This window comes from Thamnophis elegans, chromosome 3 (genome assembly GCF_009769535.1).
Source record: "Thamnophis elegans isolate rThaEle1 chromosome 3, rThaEle1.pri, whole genome shotgun sequence".
In the NCBI taxonomy this organism is placed as follows: Eukaryota; Metazoa; Chordata; class Lepidosauria; order Squamata; family Colubridae; genus Thamnophis; species Thamnophis elegans.
In genome coordinates, this window is record NC_045543.1 from 10360373 (window position 1) to 10386394 (window position 26022).

The following is a 26022-nucleotide window of genomic DNA, read 5'->3' on the forward strand; positions in this document are numbered from 1 at the left end:
CTCCTACATTAGTTCCTGCATTGACTTCTGCAAGAGGGGTGTGTATACTTTATACAAGCAGTCATTTTATAGTCTGGAGAGGAGCCTAATGACCACCAGCTGAGTGCAATTACCTCCTGTAACTGCGCAACTGTTCCTGACGCCTATTAGCTCTTCGGTACCGGACATCCAGGAACAATTCACTGCTGACCTCAGGCTCACACTCCCTTGTCTCCTCTCCACTGGTCCAAGGCCCAAGCGCCTCCTGGTGGCCAACCAGCCTCTCTGCGCCCTGCTCGGAGTCGGAACCCTGTCCAGGGTCCTCCACATCCTCCAGAGCCGACTCAGAGGGCCCCTCGCTATCGGAGTCCAGTGGCATCTCCAATGGCTCCTGCTGGGCCACAACAGGGCTCTATTTTAGAATTGAAAACTGCTCATTTTACCCTCTCCTGTGTTCTCAACTTCTGCAGTTTCCACATCCAGAAACATTGATGCTCTAGTATGTATAAATGATAAAGATGCTTATAGTATGCTTCTTGCTCTAAAAGGATACAAAAGAGAGATATTCAGCTGTTTTATTCTTAGCAGAACTCACAGTCTAGTATGGTCTTCGCTTTGCAGTTGGTTTTCCTTTATAGAAAAATTAAAAGGGTGAAAATTACCTAGTCCTGAATGCCACTGTAGGAAGTTATCAATGTCTCCCCTTTGCATCAGAAAAATTAAGAGCACCCATCAAGTCTCTCTTATCTGATCAATTTTTCCTGCAGCTCTCTGCCCCCCCTCCCTTCAACTCCAGGGTGATGGGATTAAGACATGGCCCTCCGGACATGATAGGATTAGCCCTCTATCCATCTCACCACATGGCACCTGGAAAGATACCATCACCCAGCAAGGCTCAACCAAGCCTGGGACTCAGGACAGCTTACAGAGTTGCCCTGGTATGGCCCCATGTGAGTCTGACAACCAATCAGAATACAAGCTCAAATTCAAAAGCCCAGAGAAGGTATAAAACCCAGACACTCTCAGCATCTCTCCTCCTTTTTTTTCCTTCACCCAACATCTTCAAGGCATGTGATCCTGTCCAACATTAAAACCATCTTTCCAAGCAACTTCCATGAATCCAGGGTCTTTTTCCCCACTTGGAACTGAACCCAGGAGGACATTTCGTCCAACACCATCTCCCCCTTCTGTAACTGGAAATCCAAGCTCTTCCTTAATTCAGAATGATTGAAAGAGATCGAAAGATGGATGGATGGATGGAGACACAAAACATTCCATTTTCAAATTCTGCATATTCACCATAAGCAACCTGAGACCTTCCCCACCAATCTACAAAAGCAAAATTAATAATATTGTAAAGGTGGCAGCATAATACCAGATGTATGGCGCAGGGGTGGGTTCCGGCTGGCACTACTGCCGGTTTGCTCATGTATGTGTTGCACGTGCATGCGTAGTGTAGTTAAAATTGTTCTGCACATGTGCAGAACTGAAAAACAAGATGGTGGCGCCTGTGGCGCTGCCCGGGGAACTGGTTCACAAGCATGGTAGGCCTGGGTATTCCAGTTCCAGCGACCCAAACTACTACCATTTTGGTCGAACCAGTCCAAACCGGTAGGAACCCACCACTGGTATGGTGTTTTCAACATTGGGAAGACATATAAAAACATTGTTTTCCCTAGTTTTCTCTAATATGTAGTCAGGGCGAGACTTCACGTATATAATATGGTGTGTTATTTCCTCCTCATTGAAATCTCAGGCCCATGCTTAACTCCCAAATGGTTCTAATGTTAAAGAGAATAACAATCAACTGATTATGATCTTAGCATGAGACCTTGGTCAGATGGCTAAGTGAATCTAGGGGGGGCCTCTCCAAAATACTACTTTCCTATCTTGATAGCAATAGTAATAGCAGTTAGACTTATATACCGCTTCATAGGGCTTTCAGCCCTCTCTAAGCGGTTTACAGAGTCAGCATATCGCCCCCACAATCTGGGTCCTCATTTCACCTACCTCGGAAGGATGGAAGGCTGAGTCAACCTTGAGCCGGTGAAATTAAAACCGCTGAACTGCAGATAACAGTCAGCTGAAGTGGCCTGCAGTACTGCACCCTAACCACTGCGCCACCTCAACTCATGGAATTGCCATGATATCTTTCAAGAAGCACAAATAGTATTCCTCTCTTCCTTTACCTCACGGATGTCAAATTGTGGTGTCATGTTGTCATCAATGTGACGTTTTGCAACGTTTTCCCCCTTTGTGGAGCTGGGTTGGGCGTGGCCTGCGTGTGACGCATCCAGCCCATGGACCACCAGGTTACACCGCGGCCCTATGTTATCCTCTCAATAATTTTGTAATATTGATTAGGCTAAGAAATAAGATCAAGATCACCCAATGAACTTTACAACAGAATTGGCCTACAAATCTGAGGACGATCCCAATCAAATATTCTAATTAGTACATCATACTATACTGTACTGCATTCCTTATTTGTGTTCCAGAAATTTTATAACAATCATGACACTGTCAATTATTAAGGTTACTGCAATAGCAGGGAGTGTACAAATTTCAGTACAGGATTTTGCAGCTTTTCAGTGGTGAGGCCAAAAGATTAATCATAAAGGTAAAAACATTACAAATTCAGGTGACAATCTCAAACCCACATGTTAGGTGGGTTAAAATTTTGACAGGTGTTAAAATTTTGACACTGTCGTCATTATTTTAATTTTGATATTTTTGCCATTTAGCAATGTTCCATTTACTGATTTATTATGTGCTAATTTATTAAAGTTACTGCCAAAGTACCATTTTATTTGAACATTCTAATGTATAGATTATCGTTGTATAGTGTCACGGAAAAAAAAAACCCATTCATTGTAACGGTGTAGAATAGTACATGAACCCTTGGAAAGCATTGGGATCCATTTTCTGATAGACTAGATAATCCATGAATTACAGTTTTCTTATTCTCATTAATTAAATCTGCAATGAGAAGTCTCTGGATTCACAGCTTGATAGAAGCTCCAAACTGTTGTAGGGACTGTAATTAGCAAACTAGTTTTGTTAATAAAAGAAGTAGTGTTTGAGAAGAAGATGCAAGAATAAAGCCGTATAATTATGATTGAGGATTGTATGGAGGAGGCCTGCTCATCTGGCACAATTTTCCCCATTCAAGTTGAAGAAGGGAGAAATGGTTTTGTTTTACTGATTCAACAAATAACAAGGGAATGAATGCATAGGATTACAGCTATTCGTTTATATTCAGGTTTTTAAGGAAGGCTGTTTAATAGCTATATTAAAAGCTGTTGAATTCTATAGAAGGATAGAGATTCTTGGTTTACCCAATATCTTAAAAACTGAGGTAATAAGGTGTTATAATCTGGCCAGACCATCTGCAAGGAAACTAGCTAAAAGAAGCAGCTGTCTCATTATTAAGAATGTTTGATATGGAGTTGCTATGTTTTGAGAAAGGCAAGGGAACCAAGATATTTCTTTGACATGATTTTTTAATGTTAAGTTGTAACTGTGCATTTATTCTACCAATGTTCAAGAAAAAAAATTGTACTCTTCAGGTACTCTGTTGAAAGATTAAGTAGCTGGACCTGTAATGATTTTATACATCAACTTTCAGCTAAATTTATACAATAATATAATGTCAAGATTTTTTGTGGGGGTACACTGATTAATATCAACATGGGATGGATGGTCTTCCATCCCTGGAAAGCATTTGTTTGTCTGTCATAACCAGTGGTGGGATTCAGCCAGTTCGCACCTATTCGGGAGAACCAGTTGTTAACTTTCTAAGCAGTTTGGAGAATCGGTTGTTGGACGAAATCTTATTTTGTTTTTTCCACTTTTCAGGGCTAATCCTGTAAGGAAGGCAGGAAGGAAACATTCTGGTGTTGTTTCTAGCCTAATCTTTATTGCCCTGCTTGCAGAAACTGTCTCTCCGGTTAACTCTTAGTACATTGTGACAGCTAAGGCGAAGCGCCCATCGACGTGAGTGATGTTGAGTTGGCTACATCCACCCAGTCACAAGACCACCGAGCCACGCCTACCCAGCTGGTCATTAGGGCAGAGAACTGGTTGTTAAATTATTTGAATCCCACCACTGGCCATAACCAGTTACAGTACCCGGGATTGATATCCAAAGGTAGCTTTAGAGGAGGTTGGCTTCAGAATAATTCCAGTGATTCAATGCTAACCGTCCCTTAGCGCAAATCACTTATAATAATATCTCTTTCTTTTTTTCTTAGGCATAATGGGGAAGCAGAATAGCAAACTGGCTCCTGAAGTGATGGAAGATCTGGTGAAGAGCACGGAATTTAATGAACATGAACTCAAGCAGTGGTACAAAGGATTTCTAAAAGATTGCCCTAGTGGAAGGCTGAACCTAGAGGAATTTCAGCAGCTTTATGTTAAGGTAAGCTCACAGTTTGTGGCATGTCATACCCTTATCAATAACATGGCTCAAGACTAATTAATTGCATCATTTGTAGCCAAGCTATTTAGAGTGTTTTTTTAAAGCAGCAAAAACATAATCAATGACAAATATGTCCTCTCTGCTACTTGTGTAATTTTGTGATCATCTTCTTCTCTTTCTTCTTCCTTTTACAATAAATACATAGAGAATGACCCATTCAAGATTACTACTTTAGACCCTTTAGAAAATGAGAAGGCCACCTAGCACATGCTGGGCCACTTCCTTCTTCTACTTAACACAAAAGCATGTCAAAGAATTGTTAATAAGCAATGGAACGACAGCACAATTTTTAATATTCTTTCCCTCCTCCTGTCTCCTGGTTTTCTGGAAAACACTTTGTAAACATCTGTGTGTGTGAAGTGTGCATATTTTCTGGGCTTATATGCTACTTCAGTGGTAATTGATTCTAAGCAACATATGTGCTGCAATTATCAACAAAATCCTTCGTCCTTATTAAAATGTGTTGATGAAGAGACTGTTCTCTTTATTTTTATTTTATTACATTTATTTATTTATTAAATTTATTCTCTGTCCATCTTCTTGTCACTCTGATTAGTTTACACTCTGGTAAAACAATATTACAAGAGGTTAAAATATAGAATAAATACATTAAAACATTAAAATCAACAAAGAAATAACTAGGCAGGGAGTAAACAGTTTTCAAAATAATATCAGAATTGTTTCATTCAGGTTAAATAAATTAATTTTTGTCTTTGGAGTAAATTATGTTTATATAGAAAACTTTGCAATAGTGGTGAATACATAGAATAGAAAACTTTTCATTAACTAGCATTAACTTTTTTAAAGGAGGGGAGATAATGGGCGCATGAGCAAGCCCAATAAAGATGATAACTGAATATTTGAGAAAGATACCATGAAGGATCACAACCTAAAATTGAATGAATCTATTTATAATGTATTTGTACAACTAAAAGAACTTAGTATTTATTCCTTTTATTCTTGCTGGTCCACATTTACTTTAAATGTTTTATTATATATAATCCTTATGTTTTTCCTCACTCTCTCATTTCCTATTTATCTCCTCAGATGTGCTGTTAAACACACACACACACACACACACTGTTGATTGAAACGGCACATCATACATAGTACAGAAGTTTTAACTGATCTCTGTATTCTTCCACAGATGTACTCAAAATAGATTCATTTTTTTCCAGATTTCTGTCCCAATATATGTGACAATTTGGATGCTGTCTATTCTACGATTCCACCACAAAACCGCGCTTGACTAAACCGCGTCGCTGACGTCATCAACAGGGCGACAACAGCGCGGAGACAAGCACGCTGTAAACCCTAAACCTAAAATTAACCCCTAAACCTAAACCTAACCCCCCTAAACCTAAACCTAACCCTTAACCTAATCCTAAACCTAACCCTAAACCTAACCCTTAACCTAACCCTAACCCTAATCCTAACCCTTAACCTAACCCTTAACCTAACCCTTAACCTAACCCTAAACCTAACCCTAAAGCTAACCCTAAAGCTAACCCTTACCTTAAGTTGAATCGGCTTGCTTTCAAAGCGCTATTTAAAGCGCCCTTCTTTCTCCGCTGGCTGTTGTCACCCTGTTGATGACGTCAGCGACGCAGTTTAATCGGGCGCGGCTTAGTTGAGCGCGGTTTTGACGGGTCACGCTATTCTACCACTTCTTTATTTACTTCTGTTGGTTCACTGGGGATTTCCAATGGCTGAGGACTACCACTCCAGCAAATGAAAATAACTTCATTAACTGTGTTTTCAAAGTCAACATGGATTCCAGAAACAATATATAATATAGTCAAACAGGCAAAGATCCTGAAAACTTGATAGAAGAGTTGAGAATCAAATTAAACCAAAAACAAATTTTGGTCCAAATAGAGGATTTTCTTAGGCAGATTAATATCAGCTGAATTTAGATGGGCAGTAAGGATCTGTAACCACAGTAATACCCACCACTCGGTATAACTGGAGTCTGAAAGTGACCAGGAACCCAATATTTTCCGTAAAAAACTATTTCAAATATACTGTATACAACACAGTTTCAAATCCATTCATGAGGGCCATATTACATTTTCACTGAGTTGATGCAATTTTATTTCTAATTTTGACTGGTTAAAACTGAATTTGGGAAGGTGACATCTAGATTGGTATACTAGATATCGATCAAGATGTCTAGATACAATTCCTAGGTTTACGCTGCGTGACTGAGCAATATTTCGACTGATTATTGCAATGTCATGGAACATGAGAGCTGACATTGTTCCTGGATTGTCTGAGGTTTTTAAAATGGAAGTTGGATATGAAAAGCTGATCAGGGTAAAGACTTTCAGGTTCAACTTATTTTTTTCCCCTCAAGGCTAAAGCATTTGTTGAAAGTAAGTGTACTTGCAAGTACGTATGGTTTACTAGATGCTAACCAAGGATAGACGGCTTTCTCATAGATCTCCCTGTAGAAATATACTGCATGCAAGAACAGGGCAGACTAACTATACTGGATCATTACTAATAGCAAGATATTACTAATAGGAAAACCATATTGTTCCTCATGGACTCACTTTGTCGTGGCACGACAAAACCGCGCTCGACTAAAGCGTGCCCGATTAAACCGCGTCGCTGACTTCATCAACAGGGCGACAACAGCGAGCGCGGAGAAAGAAGGGCGCTTTAAATAGCGCTTTGAAAGCAAGCCGATTCAAGTTAAGGTAAGGGTTAGGTTTAGGGTTAGGTTAAGGGTTAGGGTTAGGTTTAGGGTTAGGTTAAGGGTTAGGATTAGGTTTAGCATTAGGTTAAGGGTTAGGGTTAGGTTTAGGATTAGGTTTAGGGGGGTTAGGTTTAGGTTTAGGGGTTAATTTTAGGTTTAGCATTTACAGCGTGCTTTTTTCTCTGCGCTGTTGTCGCGCTGTGATGACGTCAGCTACGCGGTTTTGTCGAGCGCCCTTTAGTCGAACGCGATTTGCTTTCATCACTGGTAATTTTCTGAAACTGGTCTGATCAACTCTGTATTACAGTCATGGATCAGCATAAAACTTATCTGCTATTACATATATTGAAAATCACATTCTTAACACTTAAAACGTAGAGAGAGGTCAATTTAACTGCATGCTGCTTTGTCATTTTTATGGTCTAATATTATAAAAGATAACAATGTTTTATATTATTTAAGCTAGGGCCTCATTGTAGTTCATTGAAAAGGGAAGAGAAAAGGTACGGTATTCTTCCTGCCTGCAGGTGTCATGCTTAATAATTTCCACTAACTATATTGTTATTATGCTTTTGTGGCTCTGTATTTGATTCTGATTCAATCAATTTTTCAACTACTTATGGATGATAAACATTTATGATGAAGCTTATTTTAGGGGGGAAAATCTATTTTATCAGAGGCAGTCGTTCTTCATTAAACTAAACTTGGTATTCTGTATAGTTAGAAATTCCAGTGGGCTTGTCTTTTGAGTAGAAATGGAAGGGTTTTGTGGCTCTCTAAAGACCAGCAAACTGATTGCAACACAAGCTTATTGGCTGGGCTCTAAACCATGAAAGCTTTTAACAAATCTGTTTGTCTTTATGCAGCCCCAAGACTGTTGTTTAGGTTTCAGCTGCCCCTCCAGAAGACTACCTATAATAAAGTCTATTTGATTATATTTCGTGGTATGAGAGAACAGATAATGGATGGTGAAAAGACAGGAGCAGTTTTTCCCAACATGCTACAAAACAGTGATGTGCGATGAGGGATACCGTTGGTGAGGCAAGAGCGCGGCAGCGGCGAGAAGCAACGTCCCCGCCGCTGTGTCCGACAGGCGTCTCTCGTTTATGATGGACATAAACGATGCTTCTCGCCGCTGCCGCGCTCTGCCGCCTCGCCCCCCGCCTCCTCCGTCCCCGCTGACATTCTTGGGAGCAGGTCGGCTGGCTGGCTGGCTGGGAGGAGAAGAGCGGTGAGTCTTTGTGCCAGCCGGCCGGCCGGCCAAGCAGGGAGCAGGTCGGGTGGGGGTGGCTGGCTGGCTAGCTGGGAGAAGAGCGGTGAGTCCCTCCCCAGCCAGCCACAAGGGCTCACCGCTCTTCTCCTCCTCCTCCTCCTCATCCTCATCCTCCCCGCTCGGTGCTGGGCTGGCTGCAGAAGAAATGGCGGCTGGTGAAAGAAAAACCTCTCCAGAATCACCCTTGCACTTGCGCAGTCGCTCAAGTGCAAGACATGATTCGCTGCTCCCAGATCAGGAGGCGGGAGAATCAGTGCCTCTTTTGCATATTAAATCTTTTGCTTTTTAACTCCGCCTTAACTTTTAAAAGGCGAAAAATTCCTTAAGCAAAAGAGGCCCCGAGTTCTCTGGCCTCCTCCTAGTTAACACTGAGAGCAGACACCAAGCCACTGTGACTTTGAATCTGGTAGCAACTACCCTGGCTTTAATTCATTAAAAAATATATATTTAAAACTATTTCCTTTCTCTCAGGAGACTGGGGAGGCTCCGCCTCCCTTGCCTCTAGTGACTGCACGTCCCTGCTACAAAACTACACACACAGACCAATGGAGACATGCTTAATGCAAGACTGAGATTGGAGTAGAGGATTGCAATGAAGGGCTGTAATGTCAGCCAGCTTGGCCAAGATGAAACAAGATGGTCTTTTTGATTGTCTAAATCCGGGGTAGTCAATCTTTTTATACCTACCGTCCACTTTTGTATCTCTGTTAGTAGTTAAATTTTCTAACTCCCCCCCCCTCCACCCGGTTCCACAATAATGGTGATTTATAAAGTAGGGAAGTAACTTTACTTTATAAAATTTATAAAGCAGAGTTACAGCAAACCCCTACCGCCCGCCATGAAAGCTGGAACGCCCACTAGTGGGCGGTAGGGACCAGGTTGACTACCACTGATCTAAATGTTTCACCCTTCCATCGTGGGTATTTCTGCATTTTTCATCTTTGTGCTGCCCTTCAGTTTTATAATGAAATTTATCTCTAGCCTTGTGAAGGAAAAAAGGGGGGGAAAGAAGAAATAACATCTTAACTAAACAGACATGAACTTATATCAGCTATCATCCAAGTGAAGCAATTTCAGATGCTGTCAAGGATTAAGCATATGTTTAATTTTCCTACTGACATGTGACAACATATGCTTTATTCTTTGTTGTAATGGAGTTCAAAGTATCACAACATTATTACAGCGTTGTTTTCTTTGTAGACTTCTTGAATGTGTCATTAAGAAGGGTAGAGACACCTTTTTAGAGCCTGGTTCATCACTGGCAATGCAACGTTTGGTCCTGTTGTTATGTAGCTTCCTATAACACTTCAGTTTTCTCTCTCAAGAACCGCCTACTCACATGAAAAGAGCCTGTGGTGCCAAATACTTCCTCACATAGTAGGCAACAGCAGTTGCTTATAACTTTGTGGGTTTGTCAGGAGCCAGAAAAGTGTTGCTTCGTGCCACACTCGCTCAACCATTGTCTTATTTCCAAAAACACGGCTATACCCCACATACAGTAGCTTGGAGACATTCTTGCCAAATAAAATGAAAAGGGAGAGAGATCAGTGCAGTGATTTGTTTGGAAATGCATACCTGCCCAGAAAAATAAGTCAAAAATAATCGGATGTGACAGAAAGCTTTTCGGTGGCTGTTCCTTGTGGAACACCTTCCCTCCAGCTGTTCAATATAGCGCATCTTTTTAGTCATGTAGAAGGCTGTTAAGAACTTGGTACCTTTAGTGTTCTGACCCCCTCGTTCCACACCAAAGCACACTCCGAACCAGAGATAAATTACGGCATTTAATTAACAGACAGACAGGTCCTTGGCAGCAAACCGGCAAAGACAAGCTTGGCCAGCAATAAACACAGATAAGGCATGGCAGCAATCCAGCCTGCCAAGCTCATAACAATGTTCTCCGACATTCAATCCTGTGTTGACTTCTGCAAAGAGGGTCGTGTGCACAAGGAGTCTTTTTATAGTCTGGAGAGGAGCCTAATGACCACCAGCTGAGTGCAATTACCTCCTGTAACTGCGCAACTGTTCCTTACACCTATTAGCTCTTCGATGCCGGGCATCCAGGAACAACTCACTGCTGGGCTCAGGCTCACTTTCCCTTGTCTCCTCCCCACTGGTCCAAGGCTCAGGTGCCTCCTGGTGGCCAACCAGCCCCTCTGCGCCCTACTCGGAGTCGGAACCCTGTCCAGGGTCCTCCACATCCTCCAGGGCCGACTCATAGGGCCCCTCGCTGTCGGAGTCTGGTGGCAGCTCCAATGGCTCCTGCTGGGCCACAACACTTTAGTAAGATACCAGATAGGACAGGATGTTAGAATAGATAGTATGGAAGTAGGGCAACTGAGCCTCCTATGGGGCATTCCAAGGGGATAATTAATTTGTTTTATGGTTTACTGTTTTTTCTGTTTTATTATTGTTTATTAGCTTTATTGTTATTGTGAGCTGCCCAGAATTGTTTAAAGTGGGCAGTCATATAAATGTGGCCACAGATTCGTTCTCCGAGTTTGTGGGTTGGTTCCCAAACATTTAGAGGATGTCATTGTCAGTGTTCTGTTCTGCTCAAAACAGAACACTGACTTCCCCTAAACTTCCCTGAAGATGCTACCTAACCTGGCAACGAAATGTTTGGAAACCAACCCACAAGCTCAGAGAATGTAACTTCATTGCAAATCATGTGGATCTTATAAATGAATAAATAAAACATCTCAAACGTTGAATGGGTAGTTTACCTCCTGATAAAAGTGTATTTCACTTCAATTATCAGAGGGGTCATTTTACGAGAATAATGATACCATGCTTTCAAAGTTAAACCCATTTGTTCAAAAAGGTGGGAGACCCCTTCTTCCCCACCCCCTATTACACTTCATATCAGTTCTCTGGATGCCATTCTACCTTCTTAGCCAACGTGGGAATTGATTCTTGGAATTGAAGGTCCACATATTTGGCAAGGATGAGTGCCATGTACCAGTTTTTTTTTTAAGACCAGCCAATGGCTGCCGTCAACGACATAATTTGAGGAGTGGAATTACTCAGAATTTTGTAAGCAGTGGTAGTCTCTACTCAGGGAATCCTTGACCAATGTTACTCAGTTTCACTCAGGCTGTTGAAAGTTCATAAGCCGGAATAAGGGAGTCATGATCAATTGTAAGATAGTTGGTAAATTGTAACGCTGGCTTGCTGGGTTTCATAAAAGTTTGTTTGGCTGATTATGTGAAGCTGTATCACATTCTGGCTGAGAAAGTACACACTTGTTTGCTGAGCACTTGACCTAAGAGGGTGTTTCCCAACCTCTGCGGATTTAAGATGTGAGGACTTCAATTCCCAGAATTCCTTAGGCAGGAGAAGGGCTCACAGCAGTGGTGGGTTCCTACCGGTTCAGACTGGTTTGGCTGAACTGGTAGTGGTTTGGCAGCCTGGGTCGCTGGAACCGGCATCCCTGGCTTACAGCTGCAGCCTTCCTATTAATCTGGTGATGTGATTGTGGACAAAGCGACATTTCTCAACTGCTTAGTCTCAGACAACATCTTTTAAAAGGAAGTAGGTATTTGTAAATAGATCAATAATCAAGAATGAGAAATTTTGTCAGGGAAGCTAGTAGAACTAGGAGATAGGATAAGATATCTCAAATCCTGCCAAAAAGGAAACAAGAGGGCAGCTGTTCTGACCCCCTCCTCCGTCCAGTAACGAATGTTGAGACAAGCTTAACTGGAATGTACTTTAATAGCAAGACACCAAAACCTCAGTGGCTGAAAGCCAAGCAGAACAAACAGATAAGGACCTTGGCAGCAACTCAGACAAACTCAGGCAGCAATAAACACAGATAAGGCTTGGCAGCAATCCAGCCTGCCAAGTTCACAGTAATGTCCTCCGACATTCGATCCTGCATTGACTTCTGCAAAGAGGGCCGTGTGCACAAGTAGCTTTTTATAGTCTGGAGAGGAGCCTAATGACCATCAGCTGAGTACAATCACCTCCTGTAATTGCGTAATTGTTCCTGACACCTATTAGCTCTTCAATGCCGGGCATCCAGGAACAACTCACTACTGGCCTCCGGCTCACTCTCCCTTGTCTCCTCTCCACTGGCCCAAGGCTCAGGCGCCTCCTGGTGGCCAACCAGCCTCTCTGCGCCCTGCTCGGAGTCAGAACCCTGTCCAGGGTCCTCCACATCCTCCAGAGCCGACTCAGAGGGCCCCTCGCTGTCAGAGTCTGGTGGCAGCTCCAATGGCTCCTGCTGGGCCACAACAGCAGCTGTAGTGACTTGTTATTTGCATCATGTTTACTTTCTTACTAGGTATCTTAATTATACCTTTCAATTGTTCTGGAGAAGAAGGTGAAAGAACTGGAGGCCACCTTTTCTTACTTGAGATACATCAGGGAAAGTGAGATGTAAATATTCAAACAAATACCGTCTAAAAACTTTTTAGGTTTGGATATGTAATATTCAAAGAATAGCACAATTTAGGAAGTTAGTCTGCCTGATCAAATATGAAGTGCTGTCTACTCTTTTATTATTCCTCTGCAGGCACCGATCTTGGTTACAAGTGTGTTTCAAGCTTAGTGTTCTGTTGGCTCCCCGAGGAAATGCCTGGTGCTAATACTAGGATGGTGAAATAATTTCTGTAACGGAGTGCTATGAAATTTTAAGTGTAGGCTATGATGTCCCTAGAGAATGCAGTGGAAGAAATTACATAAAGGAGAGGAACACTTTTCCAAAACATACAGAAAGTGTGTTCATAAGCATAGTGGCAAAAGAGAAAAAGCTTAAAGTTTGATCTAAGGTTTCATGAATTAAGGTTCATTTTATCAGAGATATGAATTTCCTTTGGCAACTGGCAATCATACATTGGAGAGCGGGGGGGGGGGGGGGGAAGAAGGAAACAAATGTCAGGAAACGCATCTGGGGTAATTCAGTTGATACTTAGGTACTAAGAAAGTAGTGTGTGGCAACTCAGCTGTAGAAAAAGGGCTTCCCAACTTAAAGTACTGTACATTTCTGATTTGGGTTTAAAGGCTGTTGCAGTATGTGGGGAGAAACAGGCTCTGTCTCAATTAAGATCAACTAAAGATCAACTAAAATAATTATAAATACAAGTAAGAGAATACCTCAGATTTTAAATGTTAAATATTTTTAAATAGATTTTAAATATTTAAAACTAATTCACCAAATTGCAAAATATTCTTGTGAATGTATTAAAATATGGTTCCACCACAAAACCGCGGTAGACTAAAGCGCGCTCGACGAAAGCACGTATGTGACGTCATCACAGCGCGACGAAAACAGCACGCTGTGAGCGGTAAACTTAAAATTAACGCGTAAATCTAAACCTAACCCCCCAAAACCTAACCCTAAACCTAACCCTAAGCCTAACCCTTAACCTAACCCTAAACCTAACCCTATACCTAACCCTTAACCTAACGCTAAACCTAATGCTTACCCTTAACCTAACCCTAACCCTAACCCTAACGCTTAACGTAACCCTAAACCTAACACTTAACCTAAACCTAAACCTAACCCTTACCTTTATGTGAATCGGCTTGCTTTAAAAGCGCTTTTTAAAGCGCCCTTTTTTCTCCACGGTCGTATTTGTCGCGCTGCTGATGATGTCAGGTACGCACTTTAATCGGGCGCGCTTTAGTGGACCGCGGTTTTGTCGTGCCACGTTAAAATATTATATAGTTAAACTGCTAAACTAGTTTGTGATTCAGTGGTGGGTTGCAGGCGGTACGCCCCGGTACGGGCGTACCGGAGCCTGCCCGGAGCACCGGATTCCATTCCGGTACAGTGCTCTGGAGGGCCCACCTGAGCTCCTTACCATGTTTTAAAGCTTTCGGCATTTCTGCGCACACGCATGGCGCATACAGCACCTGCGTGATGCTCCGCCAAGCAGCTGGAGCGTCGCTGAGGCTTGCAGAAGCATCATTTGCAGCTACAATGCATGTGTGTGCCGTGCATGTATGCCACGCACGTCCATGTGGGCGACGCCGGAACCCACCACTGATGTGATTGCACACAAAAATCATTGTGAACACATATTTGAACAAACCAAATACATATGAGAAAAACAGCATAAAAACATGCAAATGTTATATAGTTATACCATGTTAATATTTAAAAAATACTTTTCTACATAAAGCTATGGCAGGTGTAAGAAATTTTCTTTTGGAGAAGTTAAAGTTTCCACTCCAACAATATAAAGCAAACATCATTCTAAAAACAGGTAGAATCTCAATGAGGAAACAGAATTCTGAAAGTAGGACACCACTTGTTAAAGAAAAGACATTGAAGGAACACGTGGTCTTAGAGCCTCAAGTTCTTCTAGATCACAAAATCAAATTTGCTCTGCAAAATGACCGCATTTCAGGTACTTGGCAACCAACTAACTTGCAAAAAAACTATTCTCCAAGGCACCTAAGTGTACAACAAGAAGCAATGGGTAGAAACTAATCAAGGAGAGAAGCAACTTAGAACTGAGGAGAAATTTCCTGACAGTTAGAACAATTAATCAGTGGAACTGAAGTTGCCTCCAGAAGTTGTGAATGCCCCAACACTGGAAGTCTTTAGGAAGATGTTGGAAAGCCATTTGTCTGGAACGGTATAGGGTTTCCTGCCTAGGCAGGGGGTTGGACTAGAAGACCTCCAAGGTCCCTTCCAACTCTGCTATTGTATTGTATTGTAATAGAATATTACCTGCAGCAACAGAGGGGAGTATTTGACCAACTCAGAATCTTCCCAGAAAGTGGCCCAGATTAAGAGGCTGTGCGTTCCCAAACTGGATGGGGGAGAGGGGAAAAAGGTTTGGGGTATCCACACCCTAGAATCTCTCAGGATATATCTTACAGGTGCTAGCTTTAGTTTAGCAAAATTCTACCCATTAGGTGCAAGCATATAATGGACTGAACTCAATTGGATCACATGACCTTTTCTCTGAGCTTGGGACTGACACCCCCTTTATAACCCGTGGCAGTAGTCCCCATTCACAGGATCCCAATTTACAATGTTTTCTTCCTGTTTCCAACAGTGGTGGGTTTCCATTTTCTTTTTTTACTACTGCATGCCCAGAAGCGTCTGGGCAGGTGGGCGGGGCCTCCTGCCACCGCTATTACCGGTTCGCTCGATCTGGGACGAACCGAGAGCAACCCACTTCTGGTTTCCAAACCTTTAAGCCAGTTTCGGGGGGGGGGGGATGATCCATAGTAATACATAGATAGAGCCATAGTGGCACAGTAGTTAGAATACAGTATTGCAGGCTAACTTTGCCCACAGCCAGGAGTTTGATCCTGATCAGCCCAAGGTCAGTCAAACGAGGACCCAGATTGTTGGAGTCAATATGCAGCCACTGTAAACCACCCAGAGAGTGCTGTAAAAGCACTATGAATAGGTATAAAAATCTTAAGTGCTACTGCTATTGCTAGATTCACTTAATGACACCTGGAAGAAATACTCGTAAAATTGGGTTTGGTCACATGGGTCTCTTGACTTACGGCCATCATGACTTGACAAGAATTCCAGGCTCCATTACTGTTCAGCAATGTATTTCATGCTGTAAAATATTTCCAATTTATATGCAGCTACTATATTATTACCTAGATTGTCCAGAACTACCTGGAGAGCTCGATCCAATACCCACTGTTGAGCTGCAGTTCTAGCTCTCGTTAGCCCCATTACCAAGAAGCTTGGCAAAAGAAGTTGCATTGAGATAAATCATTCCGGGTTTAAGTTTTTCAGAAAGAAGATAATTTGTCTAGAAAGGAGTTCCACCACAATACCGCGAAGCCCTTATCCGCGGAGACATAAGCGCGAAGGGCTAATCCGCGCCGTTTGAAGCGCTAAGGAAAAACACGACCCTACCGCGATGACATAATTGTGGAGGGCAAATCCACGCCTTCCGAAGTACTCAGCACCCTAAACCTAACCCTAAACCTAACCCTAAACCTAACCCCTAAACCTAATCCTAACCCTTACCTTAATTTAAATCTGCTTTCTGCCGCCGCGCTGTTTTAAAGCACCCTTCTGTCGCCGCGCTGTTGTCGCGGCGGTGATGACGTGCGGTGATGATGTCGCGGCTTTAGCGACGCGGTTTTATCACCGCTATTTTGACGAGCATGGTTTTGGCGTGCCATGCTAGAAAGGTTGTGGTGGCCTAAGAATCATTGGAAAAATAAAGCTTAAGCCAGAAACAGAGGTAGCATATATGGACCTATGACTCTAGCTATATATATATATATATTAGGTTAACATTGGCTAATTTTTTTACATGTTGAATTGAGTCAGAATCATTATATATTTTAACTCTGGTTATTCTTCATACTAAAAATAACGTTAAAATATTTAACTCTTTAATTGAGGAGGTGCTAGTCATTTGCTAGGTATTTTACTCACTCCCCAAATCTTTGGTTTATAAAGTTCAGTGAATTTTCTGTCTCAGGATTCTTGACATTGGACTGACAGATGAAAACATAAGCTGTTCCACTTGTCACCGCTTTTTCTCTCCTATTACTCCAGAGCATGTGGAAACCAACCACATGTCTTTATTCCTCCTACCTTTGGAATATTGACATTAAGCGAGGAGTAACAAAATCCAATCAGTGCTTTCTCCAACTTAGAAAGGGCTTCAGAAACTTGTATTCATTCATTCAATATCCCACCTCCTAAATTCCAGGAAATCTGCATATTTTCTCACCAATCATAATTGACTTTTGCAGTTTATGTTTTATGTGAATGACTATCATATCCATATAGTATATGAATAATTTGAAAAAAACAACAACTCAAAACCCTAAGCAGTTGATCTTTAGGGCGAGCCCAGACCTTTGGGGAATTTTTTTAAAAAAAATGAGTTGCCCTTCCCCCTTTCCGAATTTCAGCATCATAAATCCCCAAATGAAAGCGAACAGGACAACATTGTCAGAACCCAAAAGCACAAATGCCATGTGTGGGGGATTCTTTGTCACACAGCTTGTCCTCCAGAAATGAAAAATCACTGGCCCTCCAGATGTTGCTGAAACCTGAGACCCAACAGATATCAGGATATCCAGTGCTGAATGATGCAGGATGGATACTGCTTCATTGAGGAGACGTTGAAAGTCTATTGATATGCTATGTGAACTGTTGTGACTCAGCAGAAGTTTGCTGTGAGTTGAGTCGGGATGCAGGAATATTGCTCCAGCTGTTGCTCGTTAGTGTCGTCTTCTGGAGATAAAAGGACTGATGGTGCCATGCCCTGGTTGCAGAAGTCAACATTCGTCGTTCGTTCGTGGTTTGTCGTTCATCGGTCGTGGTTTGTTTGTGAGAGGCACTTGGATAAGTGATTTGCTTTCTGTAACCCTGATTCAAAGAGACACTTGGAGAAGTAATTTGCTTTCTTTCTGTAAACCTGGTTTTGCTGTAAGAGCTCTTTGTTTTTGTATTCTGCTGCGTAACCTTTTTGCCAGAGACTTTATTTATGGTTTTTTGGGGGCTCGCAGCCAGCGTGAGCCAGGACTGATAAAGTTATTTCCTTTTAAGTCTGCCTGACTGTCGTCGGTGAACGAGCGAAGAAGGGGGTCAGAACAGTGAACTAAGTATGATTTGCAACTACAAATAGGACAGAGCTATAGAGGCTGACCATGCCCAATCTCTCCCTGGGAAGTAGAAGCCCAATGTTATTAAGAGCCAGCATAGGTAAGCTGTCAATACAAACTTGGACCATAATAAAGTAGGGGTCAAAATCTCTTAGACTTCTGCCCTTGCATTCAAACCCAATTACACCTTCTATTGAATCAGCTCAAGACATGAAGTTATGAGAGAATAAGGCAGATGGCACATGGGGATATAAGGGTTAAGGTCAATGTGCATGGTCCTTTCCTGTATCTAAATTTTAAAGCCTCACCTGTTCTGACCCCCCCTTCTCCATCAGGAACGAAAGCCAAAACAGAAGTACAAAAGAATGTTTTAATCAGTCCAGGCTCTCGTTGGCTGCAAGCCAAAATAAACAAAGAGATAATCACTCGGGCAAAAAGTCCTACATTCCGACACAGCACTACAAACAGGCTTCTCACAGCAACTCACTTGAACGTGAACGAGAACGTTGACTCCTGCAACAAACAGTCTCTTTTATACTCAGGAGAGGATCTTAATCAGCATCAGCTAAGCACAATCATCTCCTACAATTACGCAGTTTTCCTTACGTCGAGTAGCCCTTCTTCTGCATGCATCCTGAAACAACTCCCAAATGTTTTCCTCCCTCTGATCCAAGACTCCGTCGCCACCTGGTGGCCGACCAGTCTCTTCTCGCCCTGCTCGGAGTCGGCACCCTGTCCAGGGTCCTCCACCTCCTCCAGGGCCGAATCATAAGACCCCTCGCTGTCGGAGTCTGGCAGCAGCTCCAACGGCTCCTGCCGGGCCACAACACTCACCTAGCCAGATAAATGATGTTACAAGGCTTTGAAGAAGCAGCTTTTCCTTACTGAGTTTACAGCACTCTGATCATAACTGACAGATCAGCAACAATTATGCACTGTCACAACTGGTTTCTTTCCTGATAGAGACAAAGCGCATTTGAACAGCATCGTTTATAGGCTGGTGCCTTATTAATGAGCAGTCTAGATATCTTGTGTAATTGTGAAAGACAGTAGTTGAAAGTCAGGTCATGTTTCTGCTAATCATGGACTGTGAACATTTTAGCACCTTGGGATAGCATCTTTATTTTCGTTAAATAAAGCAAATTTGTCTGTCATTCTCTTTGGTTTTCACTAGAGTTTGCATGAATTGCTGTATTTTTCTCACCAGACCGACTGATTGCAGAGCTGTTCCAGTCTGCTTGGTGTTCAAGTTTGCTCTCTTAATTATATATCTCCAGCAGGACAAAATAGCACAGAAGAAAACATTTGTGCTGGAAGATTAGGTAGCCAAAGCTAGAAGTGGAGTACAAAAGGAAAGAATTTGCTTTATTTCCTCTGTGCCTATATTACAATGGGTGTTCACTGATTTTACAAACTCCTTGCTGCTTGGGGATATCTGTTTCATCTGAGCAGTGCGTAGAATGTGGAAATTAAATTCGGCTATCTCCTTCAACAATAAATACCGGTAACAAATATTAGAACCTGAAATATAAATTAGCCACTTTTTTAATACAGGAGGGTACTAAAAGTTAAATCTAGGGAAATATTAGGTTAAAAGTCTGTTAAAAAAAAACACAATTAATATAAATCCAATGATGCTGGTGTAGGATAACCTAAGAAATATACAGTAGCAGTCTTTATGCATGGATCAGGTCACTTCCAAATGTAATTTGAGGTGACTTTTAAGGGGTTAAAATAAACAACTACAGTTGCCCACTAATCAAAATGAATCATATTTGCTTATTAAACTTCAAGGACCTTTCCAAACAACTCTGTAACTCTAGGAATGGTGCATGCACATTCTGGGTGTTTCTCACTTGGAAAATGCAGTGCCTCTTCCGTAGGACCTTCATTTGAATGTCTGTTGCTTATGTCCCATTTACTGTTGCTGCTCTTTTGAACATCTGATCTGCATATACAATGCCTGTTTTTACCTGTATGCTCCGGAACGTCCTTATTTCTAGGCCAGTGATGGCTAACTTTTTGGTGTCAAGTGCCCAAAGTGTGTGAAAGCCCAAAATGCAACACGAGCACCCCCTGCGCATGTGCGTGCGTCCCACGTGCATGCACCCCACCCCTGAGACCATTTTTGCCTTCCAGGTTGGTGCAGGAGGCCTTCCAAGCTCAAAATGGGGCACGGGGGGAACGCACACAAGCAACCCCCCAAAATGCAATGTGAGCGCCCCCTGCGCATGCACGGGAGAGACCCGAAGACCAGCTGGCCAGTGGGAGGTGCACATGCATGCACAGTGGAGTTGGGCTGGGGAAACGGCTGGCGTACCCGCAGAGAGAACTCTGTGTGCCACCTATGACGCGTGTGCCATCACAATTCTAGGCTATTGTTGCAGCAGATTGAGGTTTGTAATCTACTTACAAAAGACCAGGACTCGATACCACGAAGGTGAGAGAAACAGGTTTATTTGATGCATCGAGTTCAGCATGTTCACACACCAAAATCTGAACTGCCTGGGCTCTGCGCAGGATGCTACTTTTATGCCGTGTTCCACACTGTGCATTCTCAAGGCGTTTCCATACACGAGACAAGCATGACATTTCGAAAAGGAGAAGTTCATTTGGAATGTTACAGAGAAATACATAGGAAAAATACAAAAAAGAGAAGTTCCTATAATGTCTTAAGCTGTCAGCAGTTTTTACCTCTGTTCTATCTCTCACCCACGCCTGGCTTCCTGTGCCCCTCCTTTACTGGGTCTTGCCACACTGTTCAGCCCTATTTTTAAAACTTATGAGGAAGTTGGAGAGAAAGTTCACTCCAGCTAAAAGTCAACTTTGGAACTCCAGGGCACTAGAATGAAAAGCCAAGTTAATATGAATTTATAAGGTCCATTCTATTAAGACCACCTAACCTGGCCAGCCACTGGTGGGTTTACCTGTGCCCCCCCCTCCTGCATCACTATTAGATTACTAGACTGTAGAGCCCTTGAATCCATGGGAATCAAGAAACGCCTCTATTAATGTTTTATTAAATAGAGTTCAATGAAACTTCCTGGATAGCTCCCTTGGGGAATAAAACACTGTATCATTTATATTGCACTTACCCTGACACTGCAATTTATTTATTGAGGTAATACTCACATTAGATGAAAGATCAGAAGACTCTCCGCTGCTCTTTTACAGAATGAATGCAGTTGATTTCGACTGAGCATATTCTCTGGATTAAGGCAGAAGCATGTGAACAACATGGGAGATTTTAGTGTGGGCCTTGAAATATTACTGAACCACAATTCTCATTACCACTCACCATTGGCTGGGGCTTCTGGGAAAAGTTAACCAATATTTAGAGTTGGCCATCGCTACCTAAGATAATTTGTTCTAAGGTTGGAGCAGGAGTCAGCTCTTTGTACTTTTTTCCTTGCAATACCTGTACATTCTTACCAGTTGTAATCGCAACTGCATACATGATTTCCATGGAAGTGCCACAAACAGATTAGCAAGGTTAATAAGATCTATCCTGATAGCATGGACTCTAAAATGAGATTTCAGCTCTGCTGCACTGAAGAATATACCTACTATAGTAACTGTTAACTTGGGAACACCTGCTCGGGATATTGGTCGAGTCACACATTACACTAAGCCAGTGATGGCGAACCTTTTGGCTCACGTGCCAAAAGTGGGGGAAGTGTGGGGCGGTCGTGCGCAGGTGTGCCACACATGTGCATGCTTCCCCCCTCTGCACGCATGAGCATGTGACCAGCGCTCCTCCCCCCGCTTTTGGCACTATTTTTTCACCCTCCCCAGGCTCCAGAGGCTTTCTGGAGTGACTTCCGGTTGGGTCGTATGGCCGTTTTTTGCCCTCTGGAGACGTCAGGGAAGCCTCCTGAATGTCCGGAGGGCAAAAAATAGCCATATGAGCAAACTGGAAGTCTGTTTCTGTAGTTCCAGTTTGCCCGTAGGGCCGGTTTTTTGCACTCCGGAGGCTTTGGGAGCGAAAAATGTCCTCACAAGAAGGCTGAAGTCAGCAGACCAGTACATGCATGTGCGCTGGAGCTGACAGGGCAATTCCTCGTGTGCCCTGACAAATTCCTCCGCGTGCCACCTGTGGCACGCGTGCCATAGGTTCGCCATCACAGCACTAAGCCATAGTGTATTTAGTTTGATTTTCGACATAATTTGCTGGGTGACTCCAGTCAACTGCAGCTTATTCCATAATGATGACTAAATCAAACAGAGGTGGTGAACTAATGGCCCTTTTATGACTTGTGGACTTCAACTCCCAGAATTCTTGAGCCAGCATGGCTGGCTCAGGAATTCTGGGAGTTTAAATCCACAAGTCATGTAAGGGTCATAGTTCCCAAACCCTGAAATGGATTATAACAGTCCAATGAGTGAACCAGAGGTGGTATTCATGAGGTTCTGACCAGTTGTGGAGAACCGGTAGCAGAAATTTTGAGTAGTTTGGAGAACTGGTAAATACCACCTCAGACTGGCTCCGCCCCCATCTATTCTCCGCCTCCTGAGTCCCAGCTGATTGGGAGGGAATGGAGATTTTGCAGTAACCTTCCCCTGCCACGCCCACCAAGCCACACCCTTTTTTTACTACTGGTCTTTAGAACCCCACCACAGAATAACACCACTGGAGTGAACCCTCTTCATAAGAGTGCTTAGGAGTTTAAGCGTACCTGGGCCTAGTAACCAAGCATTAGCTGCTATTAGCCAGCTATTCTGTTTATTGTCCTTTCAAAACAAGAAGAATTATACAGTGTTATGAATGCAGAGACTGTCTAATGAGGTTACGCATCTCAGTATTATTTAGACTGAAATTTATTCCACAACTTTTGAGGAAGGGTTTTGTCCCACTCCTTTAGGCTGCTTCCCAAATTCTTATTTTCATAATATGTTTCCCCTAAATTGTAAATTTTAGAGAAATCCCAACATTTGGACCACAATTTTTTTCCAAGTCCTGAGATATCCTTTAGAGACTTAAACATTTCCAAGAGCTGGAATAGATTTCTCGCTAAATAAGTGCTGAAACTTTCTGCCCATAATAATAAAAAACCTGCATAAGGGTTTCTTGTATCAGAATTTACAATATGTAGCATATAATGGTAAAAAAATGACATATTTAATAAGCAGGAAATCCCTTTGGTTGCATGTTGATATCTAAATCACCATATGGTTTCATTTGGTGAACCATATCGGTTTTCATGATGGTATTGCAGGCAGATACCATTTTGCTGTTAATGTGGACTGAAAAAAAACCAAAATCCAGCAACATGACACACTTTTTAGAAGGATTATAAGAGTTAAGTAATACTTCCCCAAACCTGACATTTTGTTTAAAAGAAAGAATAAAGATTTATATTCAACATCAGTGAAAGAAGGAAATGGCAGAAATCCCTGCAAGAATAATAGGCTTTTGAATCTTTGAAGATTGCAGTGCAGTATGCAAAAATTCAGGAGGTGTTACTTGCTTCTTTTAAAATACCTCATCCTTGTCTGCTCCAATTGACTCAAATATCCAATAACCGAGTAACTGTTCTGAAACTAAACACGATGCCCTTCTGCCATTTCTCAGCGCTTCATTTCAGCTGCTAAACTGCAATGCTCTTGTCCTTGCTACTATTTTAGGTGATTATGCAAAGCATAGAAGTCAGTAATGGTTTTCTCTAGCTTTGCTATCGGTTCGGAACTGGGAGCTCGGGCGCGGTGCTTCTGCGCATGCGCAGAGCATCCGTGATGACGTCTGGGCGGGTGAGCGGAGCCTCCCGCCACCACCACTACTGGTTTGCCTGAACCGGGGCGAACCAGCAGAATACCACCTCTGTTAGAGATGGCTTATTTTCCTCACTGCAGGCATAGAGACAGGGGTGGGTTTCAACCAGTTTGCGGCGGTCCCTGCGAACCGGTTGGTCGCCGAACCCGGAAGTAAGTAACTTCCGGGAACGGCGAAGGGCGCGCCCACCCGCGGTCCTTACCTGGTTTTGACGAGTTCTGTGCTTCCACGCTTACGCAGGACGCATACAGCGCCTGCGCGATCGTCCAGGAGCAGCTGGAGCATCACGCAGACGCTAGTACGCACGCGTGCACCGCGCGCGTGCATGAGGATGCCGCCGGCCCCGTTCCAACCGAACCGGTTGGAACGGGGCGAGAAACCCACCCCTGCATAAAGAATTGGGTACTGGTTTTGCCCTTCTCCCATAGATCAACTGGCAGGCTTTGTTTGGCTCATAGAAACTTTGGGAAGTTGTAAGAGCATGAAACTATTTCCGAAGAATGAATTTTGAGGTGTGAAATAAGTAGATATATGGCCTCCAGATCTTTTGAATCTAATTGTCACCAAGTAAAATAAAACTTGCCAGATCCAAGGTGTAGGACTTCCATATTGGTATCGCAGAAGTCTAAATTACCCTGTTAAAATGTTAATTTTCTGTACTCCTTGTTGCCATCTGATGATCCTTCTAGTTTATCTGCGGCAGAGGTGGGTTCCTACCAGTTCGCACCTATTCGGTAGAACCGGTTCGTCAAATCTACTGAACCGGTTAGAAGAGGTTCCACCAGTGGACCCAGAAAGGCCACACCTACAGAAGAGGGTCCAAAAATTTTTGAAACCCACCACTGCCACACACACACAGAGAGAGAGAGACAGACAGACTGACACAGAGAGAGAGAGAAAGAGAAAGAAAGGAAGAAATAAATAAAAAATAAAGAAAGAGTGAGAGAGAGATGAAAGAAAAAAAGAAAAAAGGAACAGAGAGACAAAAGGAAGGAAGAGGAAGAGAGAGAGAGAGAGAGAGAAAGAGAAAGAGAAAGAAAACATATGGTCAGCAAGCCACTCCCACCAGGTCACATGGCCGGCAAGCCACTCCCACAAAGGAGGCCACACCCACAGAGTAGGTTCCAAAATTTTTTGAAACCCACCACTGATCTGCGGCCCAGATATGGTAGCTCTAAGTAAAGAATTTACCAAAAAGCATTGGTCAGATAGATGTGTAAACTCTCTGAAAATCAACTTTAGTGTGTACTAATATTTCTATATTTGCATTCCAGACAAAGAGGGATTTTGAGGCACTTTAAGATTTTGAATAAACCAAATAACTATGCAGCATTTTATTGGATAGTACCAGATAGAGGGAGAAAAGCAAGCGTGTCACTTTAAAAAATTCCAGATTCTTAAGTTTGTATCATTTACCAATGATAAGAATATTAAGAATATTAATTAAATATTAATTAGATATTTCCTTTATGTGGTAATTGCACTCCCTTGCAAAAAAGATTAGGAAATTAGACCACATAAAGGGATAATGAGTTTATTTTAAAAAAAAAACCTGTAGCAATTAACAGAAAATTAATTACAGCAATTTCCCCTCCACCCTGAACTCTGAAAGTATGCTCTTCCTACTTAGGGAGAGAAATTGAATTCTATCACCTATTGATTGTTAGACTTTAATTTAAGGTAATTTTGCTCTTTGGTAGCTAATCTGATGATTTCAAAGATCCATAACTGGAGTTATATATAGCAGTAAATTAAGTTTATTTCACCACAGGTAGTTCTCAACTTACAACCACAACTGAGTCCATAATTTATGTTGCTAAGTGAGAAATTTGTTTTGCCCCATGTTATAATTTTTCTTGCCACATTTGTTAAGTGAATCATTGCAGTTGTTACATTTGTAACTTAGTTGTTTCCCCATTGACTTTGCTTGTCAGAAGGTTGCTAAAGGCGATCATGTGACTCCAAGATACCGTCATAAATGTGAGTCAGTTGCCAATATCCAAATTTTGATCACATGACCATGGGGGATGCTGCAGCAGTCATGTGTGAAAATTGGCATTTTGTTCAGTGCCATTATAACTGTTGTAAGTTGAGTAGTATACTTCAGAGGTGGGTTCCTACCAGTTCGCACCTATTCGGTAGAACCGGTTCATCAAATCTACCGAACCGGTTAGAAGAGGTTCCACCAGTGGACCCGGAAAACAGGTCACACCTACAGAAGAGGTTCCAAAAATTTTTGAAACCCACCACTGGTCCTTGGATAT

General features: G+C 42.4%; 1 protein-coding gene across 1 annotated transcript in view; it reads left to right on the plus strand.

Annotated features, from left to right (window-relative positions):
* VSNL1 (visinin like 1) overlaps positions 1-26022 on the plus strand; it is a 130674-nt gene that overhangs the window by 68340 nt on the left and 36312 nt on the right. The window contains exon 2 of the mRNA XM_032214439.1: positions 4233-4399. Coding sequence (XP_032070330.1) covers positions 4238-4399 — 162 coding nt within the window. The 5' untranslated portion in view covers positions 4233-4237. The remainder of the gene's footprint in view (positions 1-4232; positions 4400-26022) is intronic.